The sequence below is a fragment of the Ovis aries genome, chromosome 2 (genome assembly GCF_016772045.2).
Source record: "Ovis aries strain OAR_USU_Benz2616 breed Rambouillet chromosome 2, ARS-UI_Ramb_v3.0, whole genome shotgun sequence".
In the NCBI taxonomy this organism is placed as follows: domain Eukaryota; kingdom Metazoa; phylum Chordata; class Mammalia; order Artiodactyla; family Bovidae; genus Ovis; species Ovis aries.
The window spans coordinates 123653154-123678610 of record NC_056055.1 but is presented as its reverse complement, the minus strand read 5'-3'; the positions used below and the strand labels follow the sequence as shown (position 1 = coordinate 123678610).

General features: G+C 37.7%; 1 protein-coding gene across 1 annotated transcript in view; it reads left to right on the top strand.

Annotated features, from left to right (window-relative positions):
• The window catches only part of FSIP2 (fibrous sheath interacting protein 2), a 142996-nt gene that overhangs the window by 70006 nt on the left and 47533 nt on the right, over nucleotides 1-25457 (top strand). The window contains exons 12-14 of the mRNA XM_027964787.1: nucleotides 19043-19135; nucleotides 20631-20910; nucleotides 22524-22560. Coding sequence (XP_027820588.1) covers nucleotides 19043-19135; nucleotides 20631-20910; nucleotides 22524-22560 — 410 coding nt within the window. The remainder of the gene's footprint in view (nucleotides 1-19042; nucleotides 19136-20630; nucleotides 20911-22523; nucleotides 22561-25457) is intronic.

The following is a 25457-nucleotide window of genomic DNA, read 5'->3' as shown; positions in this document are numbered from 1 at the left end:
CTTTCTTTCTTTCTTTCTGTTTTAGCCATATTTTCTTTTTCTTTACTAATGGCTAGGACTTCTAGTACTATGTGAATAAAAGTACCCAGTTTGCACACCCTTGTTTTGTGCCTAACGTAGAGGGAAAGCTTTCAGAGTTTCACTATTGAATATGTTAGCTGTGGACTTGTCATGTGCTGTTTTTGTTATGTTGAGGAACATTCCTTCTGTGCTCAGTTTGTTGAGAATTTCTATCATGAAATGGTGTGAATTTCTATCAAATGCTCTTCATGCATCCAGAGATCATATACCTTTTAATTTTCATGTAATTAATATAGTGTATCACAGGTAACCATTTGCATATGTTGAACCATTCTTGCATCACAGGGACAAGTCACACTTGGTATATATGTCCTGGTGTATGTTCCTTTTTTTGAATCAGTGGCTAATGCTTTGTTTTGAATTCTTCCATCCATGTTCATCAGAGATGGGCTTCTCTGTAACTCAGACAGTAAAGAATCTGCCTGCAATTCTGGAGACCCAAATTTGGTTCAATCCCTGGATCAGGAAGATCCCCTGGAGAAGGGAATGGCTACCCACTCCTGTATTCTTGCCTGGAGAATTCCATGGACAGAGGAGCTTGGCAGGCTACAGTCCATGGGCCATAAAAAGAGTCGGACATCACTGAGCGACTTTCACTTTCATCAGGATATTTGCCTACAGTTCTTTTTTTCTTGTGTATCCTTGTCTGCCGTTCATATCTCAGTAATGCCGGCCTTTTATAATGAATTTATAAGTGATTCTTGAGCTTCTGTTTTTTTCCCAAAGAGTTTGATAAGGATTAGTATTAATTCTTATAGTCAAAGCTATGTTTTTTCCAGTAGTCATGTATGGATGTGAAAGTTGGACCATAAAGAAGGCTGAGCGCAGAAGAATTGATGCTTTTGAACTGTGGTGTTGGAGAAGACTCTTGAGAGTCCTTTGGGCTGCAAAGAGATGAAAACAGTCAATCTTAAAGGAAATCAACCATGAATATTCATTGGAAGGGCTGATGCTGAAGGTGAAGCTCTGGACCACCTGATGCAAAGAGCTGACTCATTAGAAAAGACCTTGATGCTCATTAAGATTGAAGGCAGGAGGAAAAGGGGACGACAGAGAATGGGATGGTTGGATGGCATCACCAACTCAATAAACATGAGTTTGAACAAGCTCTGGGAGATGGTCAAGGACAAGGAAGCCTGCTGTGGTGCATTCCATTGACTACAAATAGTCAGTCATGGCGACTAAACAACAATTATTAATTCGTCTTTAGATGTTTGGTCAATTCACCAGTGAAACTATCTGGTCCTGGACTTTTCTTTGCTGGAATGTTTTTAAATTATATAGTCAATCTCCTTTCTAGTAATCTCTCAGATTTTCTGTGTGTGTGTGTGTGTGTGTGTGTGTGTGTGTGTGTGTGTGTGTGTGTTTTAATAATTCCACCTTGGCAGTTTGGATGTTTGTAAGACTTTATCCTTTTTTTTTTCCCTAGGTTATCTAATTTGTTGGGATATAATTATTCATGATAGTTTATTATCCTTTGACTTTATGTGGTATTAATTTTAATATTTCCTTTTTCATTTCTTATTTTGAGTCTTTTCTCCTTTTTTCTGTTAAGTCTAGCTAAATGTTTGTCTATTTTGTTAATTTTTTAAATTTAAATTTATTTAATTGGAGGCTAATTACTTTACAATATTGTATTGGTTTTGCCATATATCAACATGAATCCACCACAGGTGTACACGTGTTTCCCATCCTTAAGCCCCCTCCCACCTCCCTTTTTAAGACAGAGTATTTACTGATCTTTCCTATTTTCTTTTGAGGCTCTGTTTCCACACTGATATTTGTCATTTCACCTGTTGTGCTTAGGATGTTCTTCTTTAATTTGTTCCTTGACATGTTAAAACTAGATTATTTAATTCACATATTTTTTTCTTCTCAGAATGTCAAATAAGGCAACAGACATGACACAATAGATAGGTTTGACTTAATTGACATCTACAGGTTACTATGTTCAAAAAACAAAAAATGAATAGACATTCTTTCCAATCATGTATGGAACACTCCCTAGGATAGACTACACACTAAGGTAACCAAACAATATTCAACAAATTTGAGAGAATAGATATTATTTCAAGCATATTTTCTGACCGCAAAGACATGAAGCCAGACCTCAACCACAGAAAGAAAAATGGGAAAAGAATGACTACTAATGGAAACTAAACAGGATCATACTAAAAAACCAGTGGATCAATGATGAAATCAAAGAAGAAATCAGAAAATACTTTGAGACAAAAATGAAATCAAAACCATACAGAATCTATGGGATCCAGCAAAAGCAGTTCTATGTACAAAACAGCAACAGTCTCACAAATGTAGAAAATATATTTATGGTTTTCAAAGGGGAGAGGGAGGGAGGAGGGACAAATTTAAAGTATGAGTTTAATAGATACAAACCATTATACATAAAATAAGCAACGAGGATTTCCTGTATAGCACAGGAAACTTTATTCACTGTTTTGTAATAGAGAATGGAATATAATCTGAATCCCTATATATAGCTGAATTACTTTATACCTGAAACTATGAAATATTATAAATCAATTATACTTCAATAAAAAGAAATATGGAAAATTTAATAGGCTAAAGAAGTCAAACATTAATTTTTCCACAAAGATACAGACAGAATATTCTTAACCAAGTTTTTAACTCTGTCTTACAAGATTGCAGGATTTTGTTTTGTAATTCCATTATAATAATAGCCTCTATGATAGATATTTTCTTTTTGTATAGCTCAATACTATATATTGTGCTGTAAATTGTTCTGCTTTTTATTGGTTTATATATGTATTTTCTACTTTCCCTCATTATTTTTCAATAAAGCATCTATATGTGTGTATATTTTTAAATTTCTAGTAAATAATTTGGTTATTATTTTTATTTTCTTTAATATCAGAAAAATAGAGCCCTTGAATCTCTCTTCATTGAAGTTCATTTTTCTTCATGGCCAAATATGTATCAATGTATTTTTTGTAATAATTTTATTTATATATTCATTTTTGGCTGTGCTGGCTCTTCATTGCTGCATGGGCTTTTCTCTAGTTGTGCAATGAGGTGGTACTCTCTGGCCTCAGTGCACAAGCTTCTCATTGCAGTGGCTTCTCTTTGCAGAGCTTGGGCTCTAGGGTACACAGGCTTTGGTAGCTCCCGTATATGGACTCAGTAATTCCTGGGCTCTAGAGCACATGCTTAATAGTCGTGGCACATGGGCTTAGTTGCTCCATGACATGTGGAATCTGACCAAGGATCAAACCCATGTCTCCTGCATTGTTGGGTGTATTCTTTACCATTGGGCCACCAGGGAAGCCCACATCATTGTTTTTAAACGTTTCACAGATATATCAAAAAACATTCTGTGAGAGATGTAATGTTTTAATTCATGTGCTGGCAGTCATAAAGTCTTTCTTGGAACTATTCAACTCTGCCAATCAGGCTGGAAATCAGTCATAGGCAATATGAGTGAATAGGCATAACTTGAGCCTTTCATCAGTTTTGCTTTTGAGAGTGTCATATGTAGTTCTCAGCCCAATTATTGCTGAGTTCTTATTAAGTGAGTTTTAAAATTTTCTCTTCTGCTTCATACTTTATGTTCTCAGCTGTTGTTGTTTAGTCTCTAAGTCATGTCCAACTCTGCTCCAACCCATGAACTACAACATGCCAGGCTTCCCTGTCCTTCACTATCTCCCTGAGTTTGAGTCGGTGATGCTATCCAACCATCACATCCTCTGTAGCCGCTTTCTCCTCTTGCCCTCAGTCTTTCCCAGCATCAGGGTCTTTTCCAGTGTATCATCTCTTCATATCAGGTGGCCAAAGTATTGGGTCTTCAGCTTCAGCATCAGTCCTTCCAGTGAATATTCAGGGTTGATTTCCTTAGGATTGACTGATTTGATCTCCTTGCTGTCCAAGGGACTTTCAAGAGTCTTCTCCAGCACCACAGTTCAAAAGCATAAATTTTTCAGCACTCAGCCTTCTTTATGGTCCAACTCTTACATCCATACATGACTATTAGAAAAACTGTAACTTTGACTATATGGACCTTTGTCGGCCAAGTGATGTCCCTGCTTTTTAATACACTGTCTATGTTTGCCATAGCTGTTCTTCCAACAAGCAAGTGTCTTTAATTTCATGGCTGCAGTCCCTGTCTGCATTGATTTTGGAGACCAAGAAAATGAAATCTGACACTATTTCCACATTTTCCCCGTATATTTTCCATGAAGTGGCAAATATAGTTAGGCCTATATATTAGCAGGAAGCAAGTAAAGGAAACCACGATTATTTCTGCATAAAGGGGACAGGATATATAGGATCACAGGCAGCCTTCTGGTAAGAGAAGGTCTCTCTACTCCCATACCTCACTTCAAGTATAGTTTGTAGCTCTCTCTTACTTTCAGAACCTAGAGCAACCCAGTACCAGTAGTGATCCCTTTCAGTCCTCTCAGTGTAAAACTATATCATAGTCCCTGCTTCCTTTCTCCTCAACATGAACAACAGTTTGCTTGAGAACTATTGTTTTTTAAATTTTTATTGAATATAGTTGATTTACTATTTATTACTTTCTAGTATACAGCAAAGTGAATCACTTATACAAATATATATATATATATATATAATATATATAATATATATATATAATATATATATATCCACTCTTATTTGGATTCTTTTCCCATATAGGCCTTTGCACATCACAGAGTATTGAGTTCTTTGTGCTATACAGTAGGTCCTTTTTAGTTATCTATTTTGAATACAATAGTGTGTATATGTTAAGTCTCCCAAGTTATCCCTTTCCTACCTTTTACCACTGGTAACCATGTGTTTTCTAAATTTGTGACTCTGTTTGTGTTTTGTACAATGTTCATTTGTACTTTTTTTTTAGATTCCAAATATAAGCAATATCATATGAAATTTGTCTCTGTAGGTCTGACTTTACTTAGTATGACAATCTCTAGGTCCATCCATGTTGCTGCAAATGGAATTATTTTATTTCTTTTTATTACTGAGTAATATTCAATTGTGTATATGTACTACATCTTCTTTATCCATTGATCATTTGATGAATATTTGGGTTGCTTCCATTTCCTGGCTATTGTAAATAGAGCTGCAGTGAACACTGGGGTGCATGTATCTTTTTGAATAATGGCTTTCTCTGGATATCTGCCCAGGAGAGGGGTTGCTTTATCAAATAGTAAATCTATTTTTAATTTTTTAAGAAACCTCGATACTGTTCTTCCCTAGTGACTGTGCCAATCCCCACAAAAAGTATTGTTGTTTAGCCACTAAGTCATGTCTGACTCCGCAACCTCATGGACTGTAACATACCAGGATCTTCTGTCCTCTGCTATCCCCAGAGTTTGCTCAGAATTTCCAGTGACTATTCAGGATTGATTTCCTTTAGGATTGACTGGCTTGATCTCTTTGCACTTGGAGGGAGTACACTGTAGTAGGACTCATTTTTTCCCACATCATCCTCACCGTTTATTATTGTACACTTTTTAATGATGACCATTACAACCATTTTTCTATTTTTTCTTTTAATATTGAGCTCCACGAGGGGTGTGTGTGTGTGTGTGTGTGTGTGTGTGTGTGTATAAGATTAATCCCTGTTGCTTGCTTTATTTGAAGATATTTTATCCCACTCTGACAGCTGTCTTTTATCCCACTCTGACAGCTGTCTTTTTGTTTTGTTAATGAAAAATATTTTAAGTTTAAAAGCTTAAAATTTTTAAGTCAAATTAGGTCCCATTTATTTTGTTGTTATTCATTTGTTTTTCTTTCCATTACTGTAAGAGGTGGATCAAAAAAGAGTTTTCTGTGACTTATGTCAGTGAATGTCTGCCAATGTTTCCTCTAAGAGTTTTATAGCATCCTGCTTTACATACGTCTTTAACTGATTTTGAGTTTATTTCTTTGTTTGGTGTTAGGGAGTGTTCTAATTTCAATCTTCTACATATATGTGTCCAACTTTTCCAGTATCACTTATTATAGAGGCTGTCTTTTCTCTCATTGTATATTCTTACCTCTTTTGTCATAGATTAGGTGGCCATGAGTGTGTGGGTTTATATCTGAGCTATCTGTTCCATTGATCTATTTTTGTGCCAGTACCATACCATGCTGTTTTGTTGACAGCTGCTTTGTAGCATAGTCTGAAACAAGTCCACCTGATTCCTCAAGCTCTGTTTCTCAATATTGCTTTGGCTACTCAGGGTCTTTGTATTTCTATACAAATTGTAAAATTTGTTTTAATTCTATGAAAAATGTCATTGGCAATTTGACACAGATTTCATTGAATCTGTAGTTAACTAATTGCTTCTCGGCCTTTTGGCTGAGATCGCAGACGGTAAAGCGTCTGTCTATGATGTGGGAGACTTGGATTCGATCCCTGGGTTGGGAAGATTCCTTGGAGAAGGAAATGGCAATCCACTCCAGTACTCTTGCCTGGAAAATCCCATGGACAGAGGAGCCTGGTAGGCTACAGTCCATGGGGCCGCAAAGAGTCGGACATGACTGAGCGACTTCACGTTCCCGTAGTTAACTTTAGGTGATATAGTCATTTTGACTGTATTGATTCTTCCAACCAAAGAACATGGCATCTCTCCTCATGTCATCTTTGTTTTTTTTTCATCAGTGTTTTAGTTTTCTGCATCAGGTCTTTTGCCTCCTTAGACAGACAGACAGAAATTCGCTCAATCGTGTCTGACTCTTTGCAACAGCACAGACTGTAGCCTGCCAAGCTCCTCTTCCATGGAATTCTCCAGGCAAGAATACTAGAATGGGTTGCCAGTCCCTTCTCCAAGGGATATTCCTGACCCAGGGATTGAACCTGGGTCTCCCTCATTGCAGGAAGATTCGTTACTGTCTGAGCCACCATGGAAGCCTTGCCTCCTTAGGTACCTTTATTATTAGGTGTTTTACTCTTTTTGATGTGATGGTACTTGGGATTGTTTCATTAATTTCTCTTTTTGATCTATTGTTGTTACTGTATAGGAATGCAAGATATTTCTGTGCATGACTTTTGTATCTTGCAACTTTTCCAAATTCATTGAGCCCTACTAAGGATCAACTACTAGTTTTCTGGTAGCAAATAGGATTTTCTGTATATAGCATCATGTCATCTACAAACTGTGATAGTTTGACTTATTTTCCAATTTGGAATCCTTTTATTTTTCTCTTCTGATTGCTGTGGCTAGGTCTTCCATAGCTCTGTGAATAAAAGTGAAAAGAGTGTACATCCTTGTCTTGTTCTTGATCTCAGAGGAGATGCTTTCAATTTTTCACACCTGAGAATGAGGTTTGCTATGAATTTGTCTTATATGGCCTTTATTTTGTGAGGTAGATTCCTTCCATGCCCACTTCATGGAAAGTTTTTATCATCAATGCATGTTGAATTTTGTCAGAAGCTTTTTCTTCATCTATTTAGATCTTCATATGGATTTTATCCCATTTGTTAATGTGGTTTAGAACAGTGATTAATTTCAGTTCAGTGCAGTCTCTCAGTCGTGTCTGACTCTTTGCAACATCATGGAAAGCAACAGGCCACACTTCTGTTTCCATCACCAACTCCAGGAGCTTACGCAAACATCTCCATTGAGTCTGTGATGCCAGCCATCTCATCTCTGTCATCCTCTTCTCCTTCCACCTTCAATTTTTTCAGAATGAGGGTCTTTCCCAATGAGTAAGCTCTTAGCATCAGGTGGCCAAAGTATTGGAGTTTCAGCTACAATATCAGTCCTTACAATGAATATTTAGGACTGATCTCCTTTAGGATGGACTGGTTGGATCTCCTTGCAAGCCAAGGGACTCTCAAGAGTCTTCTCCAACACCACAGTTCAAAAGCATCAATTTTTTTTGTGCTCAGCGTTCTTTATAGTCCAATTCTCACACCATACATGACTACTGGAAAAAACCATGGCCTTGACTAGATGGACATTTGTTGACAAAGGAATGTCTCTGCGTTTTAATATGCTGTCGAGGTTGGTCATAACTTTCCTTCCAAGGAGTAAATGTCTTTTAATTTTATGGCTGCAATAAAAAAAATGAAGTCAGCTACTGTTTCCACTGTTTCCCCATCTATCTGCCATTAAGTGATGGGGCTGTGTGTCATGATCTTAGTTTTCTGAATGTTGAGCTTTAAGCCAACTTTTTCACTCTCCTCTTTCAGTTTCCTCAAGAGGCTCTTTAGTTCTTCTTCACTTTCTGCCATAAAAGGGTGGTGTCATCTGCATATCTGAGGTTATTGATATTTCTCCCAGAAATCTTGATTACAGCTTGTGCTTCATCCAGCCCAGCGTTTCTCATGATGTATTCTGCATATAAGGAAAATTAGCAGGGTGACAGTATACGGCCTTGACATACTCCTTTTCCTATTTGGAACCAGTCTGTTGTTCCACGTCCAGTTCTAACTGTTGCTTCCTGATCTGCATACAGGCTTCTCAAGAGGCAGGTCAGGTGGTCTGGTATTCCCATCTCTTTCAGAATTTTCCACAGTTTATTGTGATCCACACAGTCAAAGACTTTGGCAGAGTCAATAAAGCAGAAATACATATTTTCCTGGAACTCTCTTGCTTTTCCGATGATCCAGCAAATGTTGGCAATTTGATCTCTGGTTCCTCTGCCTTTTCGAAAACCAGCTTGAACATCTGGAAGTTCACAGTTCATGTATTGCTGAATCCTAGATTGGAGAATTTTGAGCGTTACTTTATTAGTGTTTGAGATGAGTCCAATTGTGCAGTTGTTTGAGCATTCTTTGGCACTGTCATTCTTTGGAACTGGAATGAAAATTGACTTTTCCAGTCCTGTGGCCACTGCTGAGTTTTCCAAATTTGCTGGCATATTGAGTACAGCACTTTCACAGCATCATCTTTCAGGATTTGAAATCGCTAAACTGGAATTACATCACCTCCACTAGCTTTGTATGTAGTGATGTTTTCTAAGGCCCACTTCACTTCACAGTCTGGCTCTAGGTGAGTGATCACACCATCGTGTTTATCTGGGTTGTGAAGATCTTTTTTACACAGTTCTTCTGTGTATTCTTGCCACCTCTTAATATCTTCTGCTTCTGTTAAGTCCATACCATTTCTGTCCTTTATTGAGCCCATCTTTGCATGAAATATTCCCTTGGTATCTCTAATTTTCTTGAAGAGATCTCTAGTCTTTTCCATTCTATTGTTTTTTTCTATTTCTTTGCATTGATCGCTGACTAAGGCTATCTTATCTCTCCTTGCTATTCCTTGGAACTCTGCATTCAGATGCTTAAATCTTTCCTTTTCTCCTTTGCTTTTCACTTCTCTTCTTTTCATAGTTATTTATAAGGCCTCCTGAGACAGCCATTTTGGTTTTTTGCACTTCTTTTTCTTGGGGATGGTCTTGATCCCTTCTTCTGTACAATGTCATGAACCTCCATCCATAGTTCATCAGGTACTCTATCAGATCTAGTCCCTTATATATTTCTCACTCTCACTGTATGATCATAAGGGATTTGATTTAGGTCATACCTGAATGGTCTAGTGGTTTACCCCACTGTCTTCAAATTAACTCTGAATTTGGCAGTAAGGAGTTCATGATCTGAGCTGCAGTCAGCTCCCAGTCTTGTTTTTCTGGCTGTATAGAGCTTTTCCATCTTTGGCTGCAAAGAATATAATCAATCTGATTCTGGTTGACCTTCTGGTGATGTCCAAGTCAACGTTCACTCTTTCCATCTCCTGTTTGATCACTTCCAATTTGCCTTGATTCATGGACCTACCATTCCAGGTTCCTATGCAATATTGCTCTTTACAGCATCGGACCTTGCTTCTATCACCAGTCACATTCACAACTGGGTGGTGTTTTTGCTTTGGCCACATCCCTTCATTCTGTCTGGAGTTATTTCTCCATGGATCTCCAGTAGCATATTGGGCACCTACTGACCTGGGGAGTTCATCTTTTAGTGTCCTATCTTTTTGCCTTTTCATACCGTTCATGGGGTTCTCAAGGCAAGAATACTGATGTGGTTTACCATTCCCTTCTCCAGTGGACCACACTCTGTCAGACCTCTCCACCATGACCCATCTGTCTTGTGTGGCTCCACACAGCATGGCTTAGTTTCATTGAGTTAGACAGGCTATGGTCCATGTAATAAGATTGGCTAGTTGTCTAATTGTAGTTGCTTGTTTACCTGCATACAGATTTCTCAGGAGGCAGGGAATGTGGTCTGGTATTCCTAACTCTATAAGAATTTTCCAGTTTGTTGTGACCCACACAGTCAAATGCTTTGGCCAAGTCAACTAAACAGAAGTAAATGTTTTTCTGGAACTCTTTTGCTTTTTCAATGATCCAATGAATGTTGGCAATTTGATCTCTGGTTCCTCTGCCCTTTCTAAACCCAGCTTAAACATCTGGGCCATTTCCAGGTTTATATTGGTAAACTGAGTCTCTTGTATTATGTAGTGACCTTTATCATGAGTCACATTTTCTGTTTTAAATTCACCTGGTCTAATGTTAATATAGTTGTATACACTTTCAATATTTAGTGTTTATATGTAGCTCTTAAAAATATTTCTGGGTTTTCCTTCATGTTATTCAGTATTAGCATTTCTGATTTTTAACTGAAGTAAACTAGCTATATTTATGTTAATTATAGATCTTTGGGAGATTTTTCCTTGCTTTGCTTGAAGGCAATTCTCCTTTTTAATATATAGATAATATATATGTTTAAATTAAGCATATTATATATTTTTAAAAGTTTCTTATTTCTTCCTTTCATTTAGAATATTAAATGTATTTTAAATACAGTTTTCCCTCTACTGTTTTGGAAGTTATATACTATATTTCTTTTGACAATTATCCTTAAATTTTAACATATATACTTAAAGTTAGAATATTTCAAAGTGGATATATTTTGCTTCTAATCACAATCCCACATTTATCTAATAGTTTATCTGGTAAAACATTCAAAATTAAACTACTCTCCTCTTTTTCATACAGTCAACTTTTATTTATATTTACTCAGGTATGTATTATTTTGTTGTTGTTCATCATTCCTTTTTGCATTTCATACTTTATGGAATCACCTTCATTCTTCCCAAAGTATATCAATTCTTTAGAAATGTCATTAATGAATATATTTTGTTAGTAAACTCTGATTTTATTTGATAGAACTATATTTTACTTGTTATAGGATTTAATTTATTATGGCTGGGTATACCAGTTCTCAGTTATTATTTTTTTTTAGCACTTTAAAAAGATTGTTCTACTTAAATTATTTACATTCCATTCTACTTAATTTCATGTAAGTGATCATCCATCTCCCTGACCTTCCCACCCCCTGCCACACACACACACACACACACACACACACACACACACCACAGGCTGCTTTTAAGATCTTGTTTCACTTTAGTATCACTATGATGAGCAGTTCCAGATATGTATCAGCTATATTTCTCTCCTATATTGCCTCTTCTCATTTTATTTTTTTCTCTAAAATTCCCAATATATATGTATGTGTATGCATGTGTCTGTGTGTGTGTATTTACCTTTCTACTTATATGTCCTCTAAAAACCACTGTATTTTCCATTTTTCTATAGCATTCTGGTTAATTTCTTAGTTTGTCTTCCATTTCAACCATTCTCTCCTCAGCTATACCTATTTTACTATTGTATTAATTCAATGCACTTTTATTTTATTAGAATAAACATATACATTGTATATATTATAAATATGTATTTTATATTTATTTAATATATATTTATTAATATGTAAAATATATTTTATACATTGTAAAATTTCTCATTTTCCAGATTTGACTGGATTTTTTATAGGTTCTATGATTTCCAATTACTTCTTTATGTATTTAAACATGAAATGCATATATTTTATATATCTGATAATTCAGATATATGAAATTTTTGAGGTCTAATTTTAATACTTCTTTTTCCTGATAACAGGCACATTAATTTTTTTTATATTTGTCTATGTGTATGACAGGGATGTATTTTACATGTTAGTTCATTTATGACAGAATTCTATGCTTTGATATGATATATTACTATGTAGAAACTCAAACTGAACACATTAAATATGTACAGTTCTAGGAATATTATACTTCAGTAAAGTTGTTAATTTTTTAATATGCTTCTGCTAGGCATCTGGGAGGGTTAAAACTAGAGATTCATTTTAAATTAATTTCTCATTTGAAGTTTTATGGCCCATACAGTGAATTTGCACCTGAAAATCACACAAGAGATAATCTATGGTTGTGAATTATTAAGATATATTTTTCTTTTCTCCTTTTCTCCCTCTTCCCCACTGATACCAAGGCATAATGTTTTGTGCCTTGGTATCATGTGCTTCTCTGTGCCATGAATTTAAAAAAAAAAAAAAAAACAACTCTTTCACCAAGAGCGTAGCTCTGTGGGACCCAATATGTTTTTACAAGCTCTAAGTTTCAATTTCCCATATGACTTGAGCATGATATAAATTAATTCCCTGGCTCTCCATTAAGTTTGCGGTTATGGCCAATGGGTAGAGAGTAGGCATCAGCTTCAACATTTCCTTATAGTTCTATATTTATGTTCCCCCAGTTTTTTACTCTAAAAGACTTCTCTTTCCTCCTTGAAACCCTAGCTTTTTAAAGAAGATAGCTATAATGTTTTATACAGCACTCTACAAAAAATATTTCTATTTACTATAGCATATTAATGAAAACCATAGAAGAGTTTTTTATTTTGCTTTTAAAATTATATTAACCTCACACTTAATTTCTCAGTTCTTTGAAATCTTAAATTAAAGTACTACTGCTCAAAATATGAACACACACAACAAATATATCTACACAAACTCTAAAAGGTCCATAGGATTTAAGTAACACTTTTTATATACATCATTGTTACCTATTTGTTACTCATTCATTGGAAGAAACAAGAATTACCTCTTAAACTTGACTTTGAACAGGCTCTAATTTCTAATACTTTTCTGTATCCATCACTTTCTGTCTAAAATTTTTATTCATTTCTACATTTGTATAATTAACAAACACTAAATCCACTGTGCCTGTAGCTGCTGCTGCTGCTAAGTCGCTTCAGTCACGTCTGACTCTGTGCAACCTCATAGATGGCAGCCCACCAGGCTCCCCCATCCCTGGGATTCTCCAAGCAAGAATAGTGGAGTGGGTTGCCATTTCCTTCTCCAATGCATGAAAGTGAAAAGTGAAAATGAATTCACTCAGTCGTGTCTGACTCCTAGCCACCCAATGGACTGCAGCCTACCAGGCTTCTCTGTCCATGAGATTTGCCAGGCAAGAGATGTATGTAAAAACTTCCTGTCACCTGTGTCCAGAATCTTTACTATTCTGTTCAGTTCAGTTCAGTCGCTCAGTCGTGTCCAACTCTTTGCAACCCCATGAATCGCAGCACACCAGGCCTCCCTGTCCGTCACCAACTCCTGGAGTTTACCCAGACTCAGGTCCAACGAGTCGGCGATGACATCCAGCCATCTCATCCTCTGTCATCCTCTTCTCCTCTTGCCCCCAATCCCTCCCAATATCAGGGTCTTTTCTTTTTTTTTAATTAATTTTTATTTTTATTTTTACTTTATTTTACTTTACAATTCTGTATTGGTTTTGCCATACATTGACATGAATCCACCATGGGTGTGCATGCGTTCCCAAACATGAACCCCCCTCCCACATCCTTCCCCATAACATCTCTCTGGGTCATCCCCGTGTACCAGCCCCAAGCATGCTGTATCCTGCATCAGACATAGACTGGCGATTCGATTCTTACATGATATTATACATGTGTCAATGCCATGCTCCCAAATCATCTCACCCTCTCCCTCTCCCTCTGAATCCAAAAGTTCGCTATACACATCAGGGTCTTTTCAATGAGTCAGCTCTTCGCATGATGTGGTACAAAAGCAATTGCAGTTTCAGACCATGAAATTTAAATCATTATAATTAGGCTCAAGCACAGTACTTTGGCCATGCGAAGAGTTGACTCATTGGAAAAGACTCTGATGCTGGGAGGGATTGAGGGCAAGAGGAGAAGGGGACGACAGAGGATGAGATGGCTGGATGGCATCACCAACTCGATGGACATGAGTTTGGGTTAACTCAAGGAGTTGGTGATGGACAGGGAGGCCTGGCGTGCTGCAATTCATAGGGTCACAAAGAGTCGGACTCAACTGAGTGACTGAACTGAACTGAATATCTTTATTAATCAAAAAAGGAGAGATTATAATCAACATATTTTTGCCAATAAGAAATAAGTTGGTTTATTTCTGTAGTGCAAAAATCCATGCTCCAGGATTCAGTGAACTCTTGGAAAGCATTTTCTGTCTCCTGCTGGTTATGGAAGCATTTTCCCTGCAAAAAGTTGTTGAGATGCTTGAAGTGGTAGTCAGTTGGTGGGAGGTCAGGTAAATATGGCAGATGAGGCAAAACTTCATAGCCTAATTCATTCAACTTTTGAAGAATTGGTTGTGTGTTGTGCAGTACGGCATTGTTCTGGAGAATAATTGCAGATGGGTGGTGTTGTGAATAAGAATTGGGCCTATTCTGTTCACCAATACCAGTTGCAGGTGTTGCAGTTTTGGGTGCATCTCATTGATTTCCTATGGAGAAGGCAGTGGCACCCCATTCCAGTACTCTTGCTTGGAAAATCTCATGGATGGAGGAGCCTGGTAGGCTGCAGTCCATAGGGTTGCAAAGAGTCGGACATGACTGAGTGACTTCACTTTCACTTTTCACTTTCATGCATTGGAGAAGGAAATGGCAACCCACTCCAGTGTTCTTGCCTGGAGAATCCCAGGGACGGGGGAGCCTGGTGGGCTGTCATCTATGGGATCGCACAGAGTCGGACACAACTGAAGCGACTTAGCAGCTGCAGCATCGATTTCCTAAGCATACTTCTCAGATGTAATGGTTTTGCTGGGATTCAGAAAGCTACAGTGGGTCAGAAGGTTGTCAGACCACGAAATAATGACCATCACTTTTTGTGTGTGTGTGCAAGTTTGACTTTGGGAAGTGGTTTAGAGCTTCTTCTTCATCCAGCCATTGAGCAAGTCATTGACAGTTGTATGACATCCACTTTTATTCACATGTCACACTCTCATAGAGAAATGGTTCATTGTTTTGTGAAGAATAAGAGAAGATATCACTTCAAAATGATGATCTTTTGATTTGTGGTCAGTTCATGAGGCATTCACTTTTCAATGTTTTTCACCTTTGCAATTGCTTCAAATGCCAAATGACTGTGGAATGTAGTTCTTTGGCAATTTCTCATGTAGTTGTAAGAGGGTCAGCTTCGATGATGGCTCTGTATTGGTGGTTGTCAGTTTCCAATGGCCAGCCACTATGTGCTTCATCTTCAAAGTTCTCATCTCCTTTGCAAAATTTCTTGAACCACTACTACCGCAGTGTACATTCATTAGCAGTTCCTGAGCCAAATGTATGTTGCTGTTGTGAATTGTCTCCCCTGCTTTATGACCCATTTTGAACTCAAATAAGAAAACTGCTCAAATTTGCTTTTTGTCTAACATCATTTTTATAGTCTAAAATAAGAAGCAAGTAACAAATAATTAGCAAAAATAATAATAATAATAAAGTGAGAAACGTTCATTAAAATGATGTATATCAGTTGTAACCACATTTATTTAAGAATGTATTCCAGGATCAAACTGTAAAGTTCAATGTTAAACGTCAATTACTTTTGCACCAACTTAATAAAACCCAGTAATGGAAACTTACTGGATTACATACAAGGCAAATTAGATGATATTCAAGTGAGAGAAGATTAGTGGCCAACAAATCAATGAATAAATTTTGAGGAAACATTAATTAAATAGTATTATCAAAAAATTAATGTTGGGAATATAATTGTAGATTTATATCATAATCAGGAAGACAGAAGAGCAAACCTTTAATTTCAATATAGCATAATAAGTTTTATAATAGAAATTTGTAGAATACTTTAGGAGCACTAGAGAAGAATATTTATTTGTGCTGTGTGTGCTTAGTCGCTCAGTCATGTCTGACTCTTGAGACCCCATAGACTGTAGCCTGCCCGGCTCCTCTGTCCATGGTATTCGCCAGGCAAGAGTACTGGAGTAGATTGCCATTTCCTTCTCCAGGGGATCTTGCCAACCCAGGAATCAAACCCGGGTCTCCTGCATTGCAGGCAGACTTCTTAACAACTGAGCTATGAAGGAAGTCCCAATATTCATGTACTTAGTTTCAAAGAAATCTTTCTAGAAGAGTTAACATAAGCTGAATGAGACCAAAAAGGTAAGTTAAAAGAGGGCATAGGGTGCTCCAGACAGGGAAAATGGCAAAACAAGGGCTCAGAGGCATGGAAAATATGATACATTTAGGAAGTAAGTTATTCTGTGTGTCTGATTCATAGAATACATATGGAAGACTAGCCAGTGAAGACGCTAGAGAGCTAAGAAAGAACATCAGAGTGTACAGTATGTCTTATGCCTTGCTAAGGAATTTAGATTTCATTGTGGAGAGTCTCTGGAGGCTTTTAAACAAGACTGATAACAGAATAAAGACCTATTAAAGGGCATTAATTGCCATTTTATAATTTGTCGGGGAAGGATGCAAACTAATTGTTTTCTTTTTCTGCTAAATAGAATTTCAGGCTTCTGCCACAACCCAGGGTATTTTCCCTTCTTGTGTTTTCTCAAATACGTAAGTATCTAAGAAAATTAATATATATTTATAAACTAATATTCTAAGAAGTACATGAGTGATGTTAAAAAGCAAATAATTGCATGGGATCCTCCATTCTTGTAGCTCTACTTAGATTTAGTGAACTGATGTCTTTTTCAAATTCTCATCACTAAGGTTAAACTGTAAAGCAGACAAAGCGAATATTGTTCCTTTTCCTTCTCTATTTTCTTACGCCACTGTGGTTCTACACTCACCCTATATTTAGCATCTTCATGCCACATTCATATATGACCTCTCCTCTTCAGGCAGCTTTCCAGAATCTAGACTTATCTCTTTGCCTTTATCCTCTTTTAAATATTTACCATTCCTTGAAACTTTAGAGATTACTGGCTTCCTAAGGATGGTAGATCAGTTTTAATTTTTAAATTTTTAATTAGTCATTGTTATTCTAAAATGTGTTTGCCATATAATCCAAAATAATAACCTCTAATGTTGAAATTTGCCAGTCTTTGGAAAAGAGATTTGGGGTACTTCAGGGAGTTTTATTGCTCAAACTGGTGATGATCTGTTTCTGTTGGTGTCTAGAATGGCTTTCTCAATGTTAGAGTTGAGAGACTATCATTTTAAACCCAACACTGTTACCTTAAAAAAAAAATCAATTACCAAAATAAGATCCAGCTTCAGTTAATTCAGTCACTCAAGTCATGTCTGACTCTTTGCGACCCCATGAACCGCAGCATGCCAGTCCTCCCTGTCCATCACCAACTCCCGGAGCTTACCCAAAGCCATGTCCATTGAGTTGGTGATGCCATCATCCAACCATCTCATCCTCTGTCCTTACCTACTCCTCCAGCCCTTAATCTTTCCCAGCATCACAGTCTTTTCCAATGAGTCAGCTCTTCACATCAGGGGGCCAAAGTATTGGATTTTCAGCTTCAACATCAGTCCTTCCAATGAACACCCAGAACTGATCTCCTTTAGGATGGACTAGTTGGATCTCCTTGCAGTCCAAGGGACTCTCAAGAATCTTCTCCAACACTACAATTCAAAAGCGTCAGTTCTTCAGTGCTCAGCTTTCTTCACAGTCCAACTCTCACATCCATACATGACCACTGGAAAAACCATAGCTTTGACTAGATGGACCTGTGTTGGCAAAGTAATGTCTCTGCTTTTGAATATGCTATCTAGGTGGGTCATAACTTTCCTTCCAAGGAGTAAGCGTCTGTTAATTTTATGGCTGCAATCACCATCTGCAGTGATTTTGGAGCCCAAAAAATAAAGTCAGACACTGTTTCCACTATTTCCCCATCTATCTGCCATGAAATGATGGGACCAGATGCCATGATCTTAGTTTTCTGAATGTTCAGCTTTAAGCCAACATTTTCACTCTCCACTTTCACTTTCCTCAAGAGGCTCTTTAGTTCTTCTTCAATTTCTGCCATAAGGGTGGTGTCATCTGCATATCTGAGGTTATTGATATTTCTCCCAGCAATCTTGATTACAGCTTGTGCTTCTCCCAGCCCCGTGTTTCTCATGATGTACTCTGCATATAAGGTAAATAAGCAGGGTGACAATATACAGCCTTGACGTACTCCTTTTCCTATTTGGAACCAGTCTGTTGTTCCATGTCCAGTTCTAACTGTTGCTTCCTGACCTGCATATAGGTTTCTCAAGAGGCAGGCCAGGTGGTCTGGTATTCCCATCTCTTTCAGAATTTTCTACAGTTTTTTTGTGATCCACACAGTCAAAGACTTTGGCATAGTCAATAAAGCAGAAATACATGTTTTTCTGGAACTCTCTTGCTCTTTGATGATCCAGCAGATGTTGGCAATTTGACCTCTGGTTCCTCTGCCTTTCCTAAAACCAGCTTGAACATCTGAAAGTTTCTGGTTCACGTATTGTGCTCAGTAAGGTGAGTAACTCTGTGCATTATTTGGAGCTTTTTCACCACTCCCTTCCAGATTGGCAGGGAAAAATAACTTTTAGCTGCTCCCAACCAGCCTAACATTCCATAAGAATACCAACAAAATTCAGCTAACAATGTTTTCTCATCTTACTCTGCCAATCATACATATTCACATTCTTCTCATTCTGATTTCTCTCCAGATTTCATAAGACTTTACCGTGGAATGATTACATGTATTCTACCATCCACCTTCTCCCTCCCTCCCTTTCCTCTATCGATTTGTTCTATTTTCTCTAACGTTAATACTAAAAACAGCAAGACTTATAAAATAGACTTGGAAGTTCAAAACCAAGAGAATGAAGACAAAGTAAATATGATAGTATTGTGGATAAACTTCAATGATTTTTAGAATTAAGTTTCAATAATGAAGCATTACACTTAGATAATGAGTACATTTATATCATTGGGATGGAAGTTGTAAGGAGTAATAGTAAAGAAGACAGTAAGAGTGCTTGCTACTTTGCATACTATCAGAAATTTATAGTTTATCTACTGGGCAACACTGTTTAGGTGGGATAATGGCATGATCAAATTGGAATACATGATGAATACCTAACAGAAATATATATGAATAATTTATGGAAAGAAAGTAGAAACCAGTATTAGAAGTCCATTACTGGCCTGCACAAAGGCTTCATTTTGAATTACAGAGAGTAGGCCCATATCCGAAAGATTTTAAATAGGAATTTATATTTGAAGCGTAATGCTAGATATTATGTAGATATGACAAAGAAGAAAACCATGCCTAAGTGATTGTGAGGTGTTCTTTTTTTAAAGATACCTTGTTGTGGCAATTTTTTGGAATAGTTTCAGAAGGACAGGTATTAACTCTTCTCTAAATATTTTTTGAATTCGCCAATGAAGCCATTTGATCCTGGATGTTTGTCTGTTGGAACTTCTTAAATCATCGTTTTGATCATTATTCCCTTCACAATCGCTGATTTTGATATCATATTTGTGTGCAAATGATTTCCTACCTTTAGGTTTGCCTTTGCTGGTGAGCTTCTCCATTCATTCATAGTTTTCTTGTTTCTAGGTGTGGCCTTATCCTCTCCACCTAGAGAAGTTCCTCTAAAGCTGGTGAGGTGGTACTGAATTCCGTTAGCTTTTGCTAGTCTGTAAAGCTCTTGACTTCTCCTTCAAATCTGAACAAGGGCCTTGTTGGGTAGAGTATTCTTGCTTGTAGGTTTTTCCCATTTGTCACTTTAAATATATCATGCCACTCCCTTCTGACTGCAGAGTTTCTTCTGACAAATCAGCTGATAACCTTATGCAGATTCCCTTGTACGTTATTTGTTGCTTTTCCCTTGCTGCTTTAATTATTTTCTCTGTCTTAAAGTTTTATCAGTTTGGTATGTGTCTCTGTGCATTCCTCCTCGGGTTTATTCTATATTGGACTCTGCACTTCCTGGACTTGAGTGTTTCCTTTCCCATGTTAGGGATTTTTCCAGCTATCATCTCCTCAGATACCTTCCCAGGCCCTTTCTCCTCTTCCTAGGACCTCTATAATTGGAATGTTGGTGTGTTTAATGTCCCAGAAATCACTTAGACTATCATTTAATTCTTTTTTCCTTATTTGTTCTGCAGCAGTGATTTCCACCAGTCTCTCTTCCAATTTACTTATTCATCCTTCTGCCTCATTTATCCTGCTATTGTTTCCTTCTAGTGTATTTTTAATTTAGTTATTTTATGTCTGTTCTTTAAATCTTCTAGCACTTTCTAAACATTTCTTATATCTTCTCAGTCTATACCCTCATTCTTTTTCCAAGCTCTTAGATCATCTTTGTTAACATTATTCTGAATTTTCTTTCAGGTAGATTACCTATCTCTACATCACTTACTTCTTCTGGAGTTTCATCTTGTTTCTTCATCTAGAACATATTTCTCTGATGGCTCATTTTGTTTCACTTTCTGTGTTAGTGATTTATGTTCCACAGGCTGTAGGATCAGTACTTCTTGCTTCTGTTGTCTGTCCCTGCTGGGTGAGGTTAGTCTAGGGGCTTGTGCAGGCTTCCTGTTGGGAGGGACTGGTACCTGCTCACTGGTGGGTGGTGCTGGATTTTATGACTGTGGTGGACAGGGCTGTGCCAGGGGCCTCAGGACAACTTTAGCCAACCTCTTTGTTGATGAGTGGAGCTGTGTTCCCATCTTGTTGGTTGTTTGCTCTGAATATCCCAGCACTGAAGCCTTCAGGCTGTTGGATAGGGCTGACTCTCAGTACCAAAACGGTGACCTCCTGGAGAGCTCACACTGAGGACTCACCTGGGACTTCTGCCAACTCCAAGGAGACCTTTCAAGACCCACAGGTAGGTTTGGCCCAGGTTCCTATGGAGATACTGCCTTGTTCTGGGTCCTAGTGCATGTAAAACATTGCATCCACCCTCCAAGAGTGGAGTCTCTGTTTCCCCTAGTCCTAGGAGCTTCTACAGTCAAGCCCTGCTGATCTTTAAACCTAACTATGTGTGGGCTCCTATTTGTGATGACAGACCCCTAGGCAGGGAAGCCTGATGTGGGGCTCAGAATTCTCAGACCTCTAGGAGAAACTCTGCAATATGTTTCATGTCTGTGGGTCACCAACCCAGTGGATGTGGGATTTGATTATGTCACAAAAGCACACTTACTCTCTCGTTGTGGCTTCTTCTATGTCTTTAGATGTAGAATACCTTTTTTTCATAGGATCTAGTCTTTTCTGTGGATGATTGTTCAGCAGTTAGTTGCCTCTTTGGTGTTTTTGTGAGAGAAGATGAGCTCAAGTCCTTCTACTCTGCCGTCTTGTCACCCTTCTGAAAGCATCCATTTAACTGTATACATATTCTCCAGAGATCTTGGGAGAATACAGTTTGTGAGCAAGTGAACACTGATGTCATTCCAAATCTGTTTCCTTTGCATGTGGTCTTCCTCATAGGTCAGTGATGCTCATTGCTGTTGGAGCAGAAGCCCATGTCTCATCACTCAAAACAAACTCAATGTCTGATTTTATAATATAAAGTCCAGGCCTAGAAAAGTTAAAAAGGTATATCAATTTTATTTTAAGTAATTAGGAAAAAGATAAGCAAAGGGCCTTTATTGAAATACATGAAAATAAATACCTGAAATATACAAAAATAAATAAGAACTAAAGTCTTAGATTTTGTTTCATTAACAGTTCTATAATTTTCATTGAGTTCTTGTTACCAGTGAGAAAATTACATTGTTGATTCCACTATCATGATAAGAATATGACTAGAATATATGATAGAATATTGTCATACATAGAAAAGGGCTATGTCTAAATCTGTATTTAGGAGGGCTAGAAATGTATTATTTTAACCCACAGTTATTGAATGGTTATCACTTAATTCCTTTCTGTTTGATGAAACCATGGATAAAACCATGGGATTTGAAAGGATAAGTAAAAGGATTATCCGGAAGAACTGGTCAGATGTCCTGTCACTTCATGCTGCCTTTTAGCAAACATGAAAGACTAGCTCACCTTCTCCCTCCAAGTCTGTGTCCTTTCCCAGTGGACCACAGAGCAGGAATGTCTAAGGCGGGTCAGAAGTAGAATTTTCAAATAGACATTTTTCTGCAACAGTTATAATTCTACTTCTGAGTATTAAGGCATATGGTCCAGTATCAAAAAAGGAAGAGAAGTAGGTGATGGGGAATGGAAATAAAGTTTATTCTTTTGAATTTCTGTGGTTTTTTTTTTTTTTTTAAGAAAAAAAAAAAAACCTTTCAGATATAAAGAGAAGAAAAAACTGATTCAGTGATTATAAGTTTTGGAAAAAGTTACATAAATTCTGGACCCTAAATAATAACAAAATTATCAACCTTTCTTGACTTTACAGACAACAGCATATCCTACAAAACTGCTTGCAAGAAAAAGTATGTATCATAAAACTCATTGATAAAGCAGCATATTAATGATAATTTTAAATGTTTCATAGTAGAAAAAAACTGCAATCATTTACTGATATTAATGTCCCTCTTTGCCCATTTTTTCTTCTTTAAAGTTCACTTTCAGTTAATGCTTAGATTTTTCAGCAGTCTAAAGTTATCATCAAAAGATAACTTTGCCCATTCAGGAAGACGTCTCATGGAGATTGGCAGGAAGTCAGGGGAGGAGCATTAAGAGACCTAGCCCTTATAAGAATAGTGTCAAACAACCATAAACCCATTCTGTCATGAGAAGCCACTACACATCACTTTGCAGATTTGGCTCATGAGTTGGGATGGCTGGATTTGTCCTGAGTCAGTTTTGTGGGAAGGGACCTAGTCACCTAAAAACAAAACATATTAGGAATAGCTTTCTTTCATATGTCATACTTCAGTTCAGTTCAGTTCAGTCGTTCAGTCGTGTCCGACTCTTTGTGACCCCATGAATCGCAGCACGTCAGGCCTCCCTGTCCATCACCGTCTCCCAGAGTTCACTCAGACTCATGTCCATCGAGTCCATGATGCCATCCAGCCATCTCATCCTTGGTCGTCCCCTTCTTCTCCTGCCCCCAATCCTTTCCAGCATCAGAGCCTTTTCCAATGAGTCAACTCTTCACATGAGGTGGCCAAAGTACTGGAGTTTCAGCTTCAGCATCATTCCCTGCAAGGAAATCCCAGGGCTGATGTCCTTCAGAATGGACTGGCTGGATCTCCTTGCAGTCCAAGGGACTCTCAAGAGTCTTCTCCAACACCACAGTTCAAAGCATCAATTCTTCGGTGCTCAGCCTTGTTCACAGTCCAACTCTCACATCCATACATGACCGCAGGAAAAACCGTAGCCTTGACTAGATGGACCTTAGTCGGCAAAGTAATGCCTCTGCTTTTGAATATACTATCTAGGTTGGTCATAACTTTTCTTCCAAGGAGTAAGCGTCTTTTAATTTCATGGCTGCAGTCACCATCTGCAGTGATTTTGGAGCCCAAAAAAATAAAGTCTGCCTAAGAATGATAATGTAGTTCTATCATTTATTATCTCTGATAGTAAGAAAAGCAAAAAGCAATATATATATATAGAATATCTGTTTATATGTCATAGTAAATTACAATAAATTATTTATTGTTATTCAAAACATTTGATTTTGGATGTTATGTAATGTTTTTTATGTTGTATAATAAATGCAAAACGTCTGAGAAGATTCAAGGATTAGAGCAGAATAAAATGGCTTTCCCTGGGGTGCCCCTAAATATTCTTTAATGTGTCAAAAGGGAGTATGCTGCATAGGTGTTAACTTATCTTTGATTGTTGGCCTAATATGGGTATAACTGTGTGCTTGTTGCTTAGTTGCTAAGCTGTGTCCAACTCTGTGACCCCATGGACTGCAGCATGCCAGATTTCCCTGTCCTTCACTCTCTCCCAGAGATTGCTCAAACTCCCATCCATTGAGTCAGTGATGCCACCCAACCATCTCATCCTTTGTCGCCCCCTTCTATTCCTGCCTCAATCTTTCCCAGTATCAGGGTCTTTTCAAGGAGTTGGCTGTTCACATCAGGTTGGCCAAAGTATTGGAGCTTCATCATTGGTCTTTATAATGAATATTCAGGAATGACTTCCTTCAGGGTTGACTGGTCTGATCTCCTTGCTGTCCAAGGGACTCTCCAGCACCACAATTTGAAAGCATCAATTCTTCAGCACTCAGCCTTTTTTATGATCCAATTCTCACATCCATATATGACTACTGGAAAAACCATAGCTTTGTCTATACTGACCTTTGTCAGCAAAGTGATGTCTCTGCTTTCTGTGCTAACTTAACGCAGTGTTTTGGGTGTGAACAGCCCCATTACAGAAACTCTATTTTTTTTTTTTTATTCTCCTGCCCACATGACAGCTTTCAAGGCTTTGCTCCCAGTTACTTACGTTTACTAGTTTTTGTTTTAAGAGTTAACAATTTTGAACAGACTATTAGTTTATTATAGGCAAGAGGATTTTTATTTTTTATTTTAATATATTTATTTTAATTGGAGGTTAATTACTTTATAATATTGTATTGGTTTTGCCATACATCAGCATGAATCCACCACAGGTATACACGTGTTCCCCATCCTGAAACCTCCTTCCTCCTCTCTCCCCATACCATCCCTCTGGGTCGTCTCAGTGCACCAGCCCCAAGCATCCAGTATCATGCATCGAACCTGGACTGGCAATTCGTTTCATATATGATATTATACATGTTTCAATCCCATTCTCCCAAATCATCCCACCCTCTCCCTCTCCCGCAGAATCCAAAAGACTGTTCTATACATCTGTGTCTCTTTTGCTGTCTCACATACAGGGTTATAGTTACCATCTTTCTAAATTCCATATATATGCGTTAGTATACTGTATTGGTGTTTTTCTTTCTCGCTTACTTCACTCTGTATAATAGGCTCTAATTTTGTCCACCTCATTAGAACTGATTCAAATGTATTCTTTTTAATGGCTGAGTAATACTCCATTGTGTATATGTACCACAGCTTTCTTATCCATTCATCTGCTGATGGACATCTAGGTTGTGTCCATGTCCTGGCTATTATAAACAGTGCTGCGATGAACAGTGGGGTACACGTGTCCCTTTCAATTCTGGTTTCCTCGGTCCAGCAGTGGAATTGCTGGGTCATACGGCAGTTCTAGTTCCAGTTTCTTAAGGAATCTCCACACTGTTCTCCATAGTGGCTGTACTAGTTTGCATTCTCACCAACAGTGTTAGAGGGTTCCCTTTTCTCCACAGCCTCTCCAGCATTTATTCCTTGTAGACTTTTGGATCGTAGTCATTCTGATCCGACATAAATCACAGCAGGATCCTCTATGA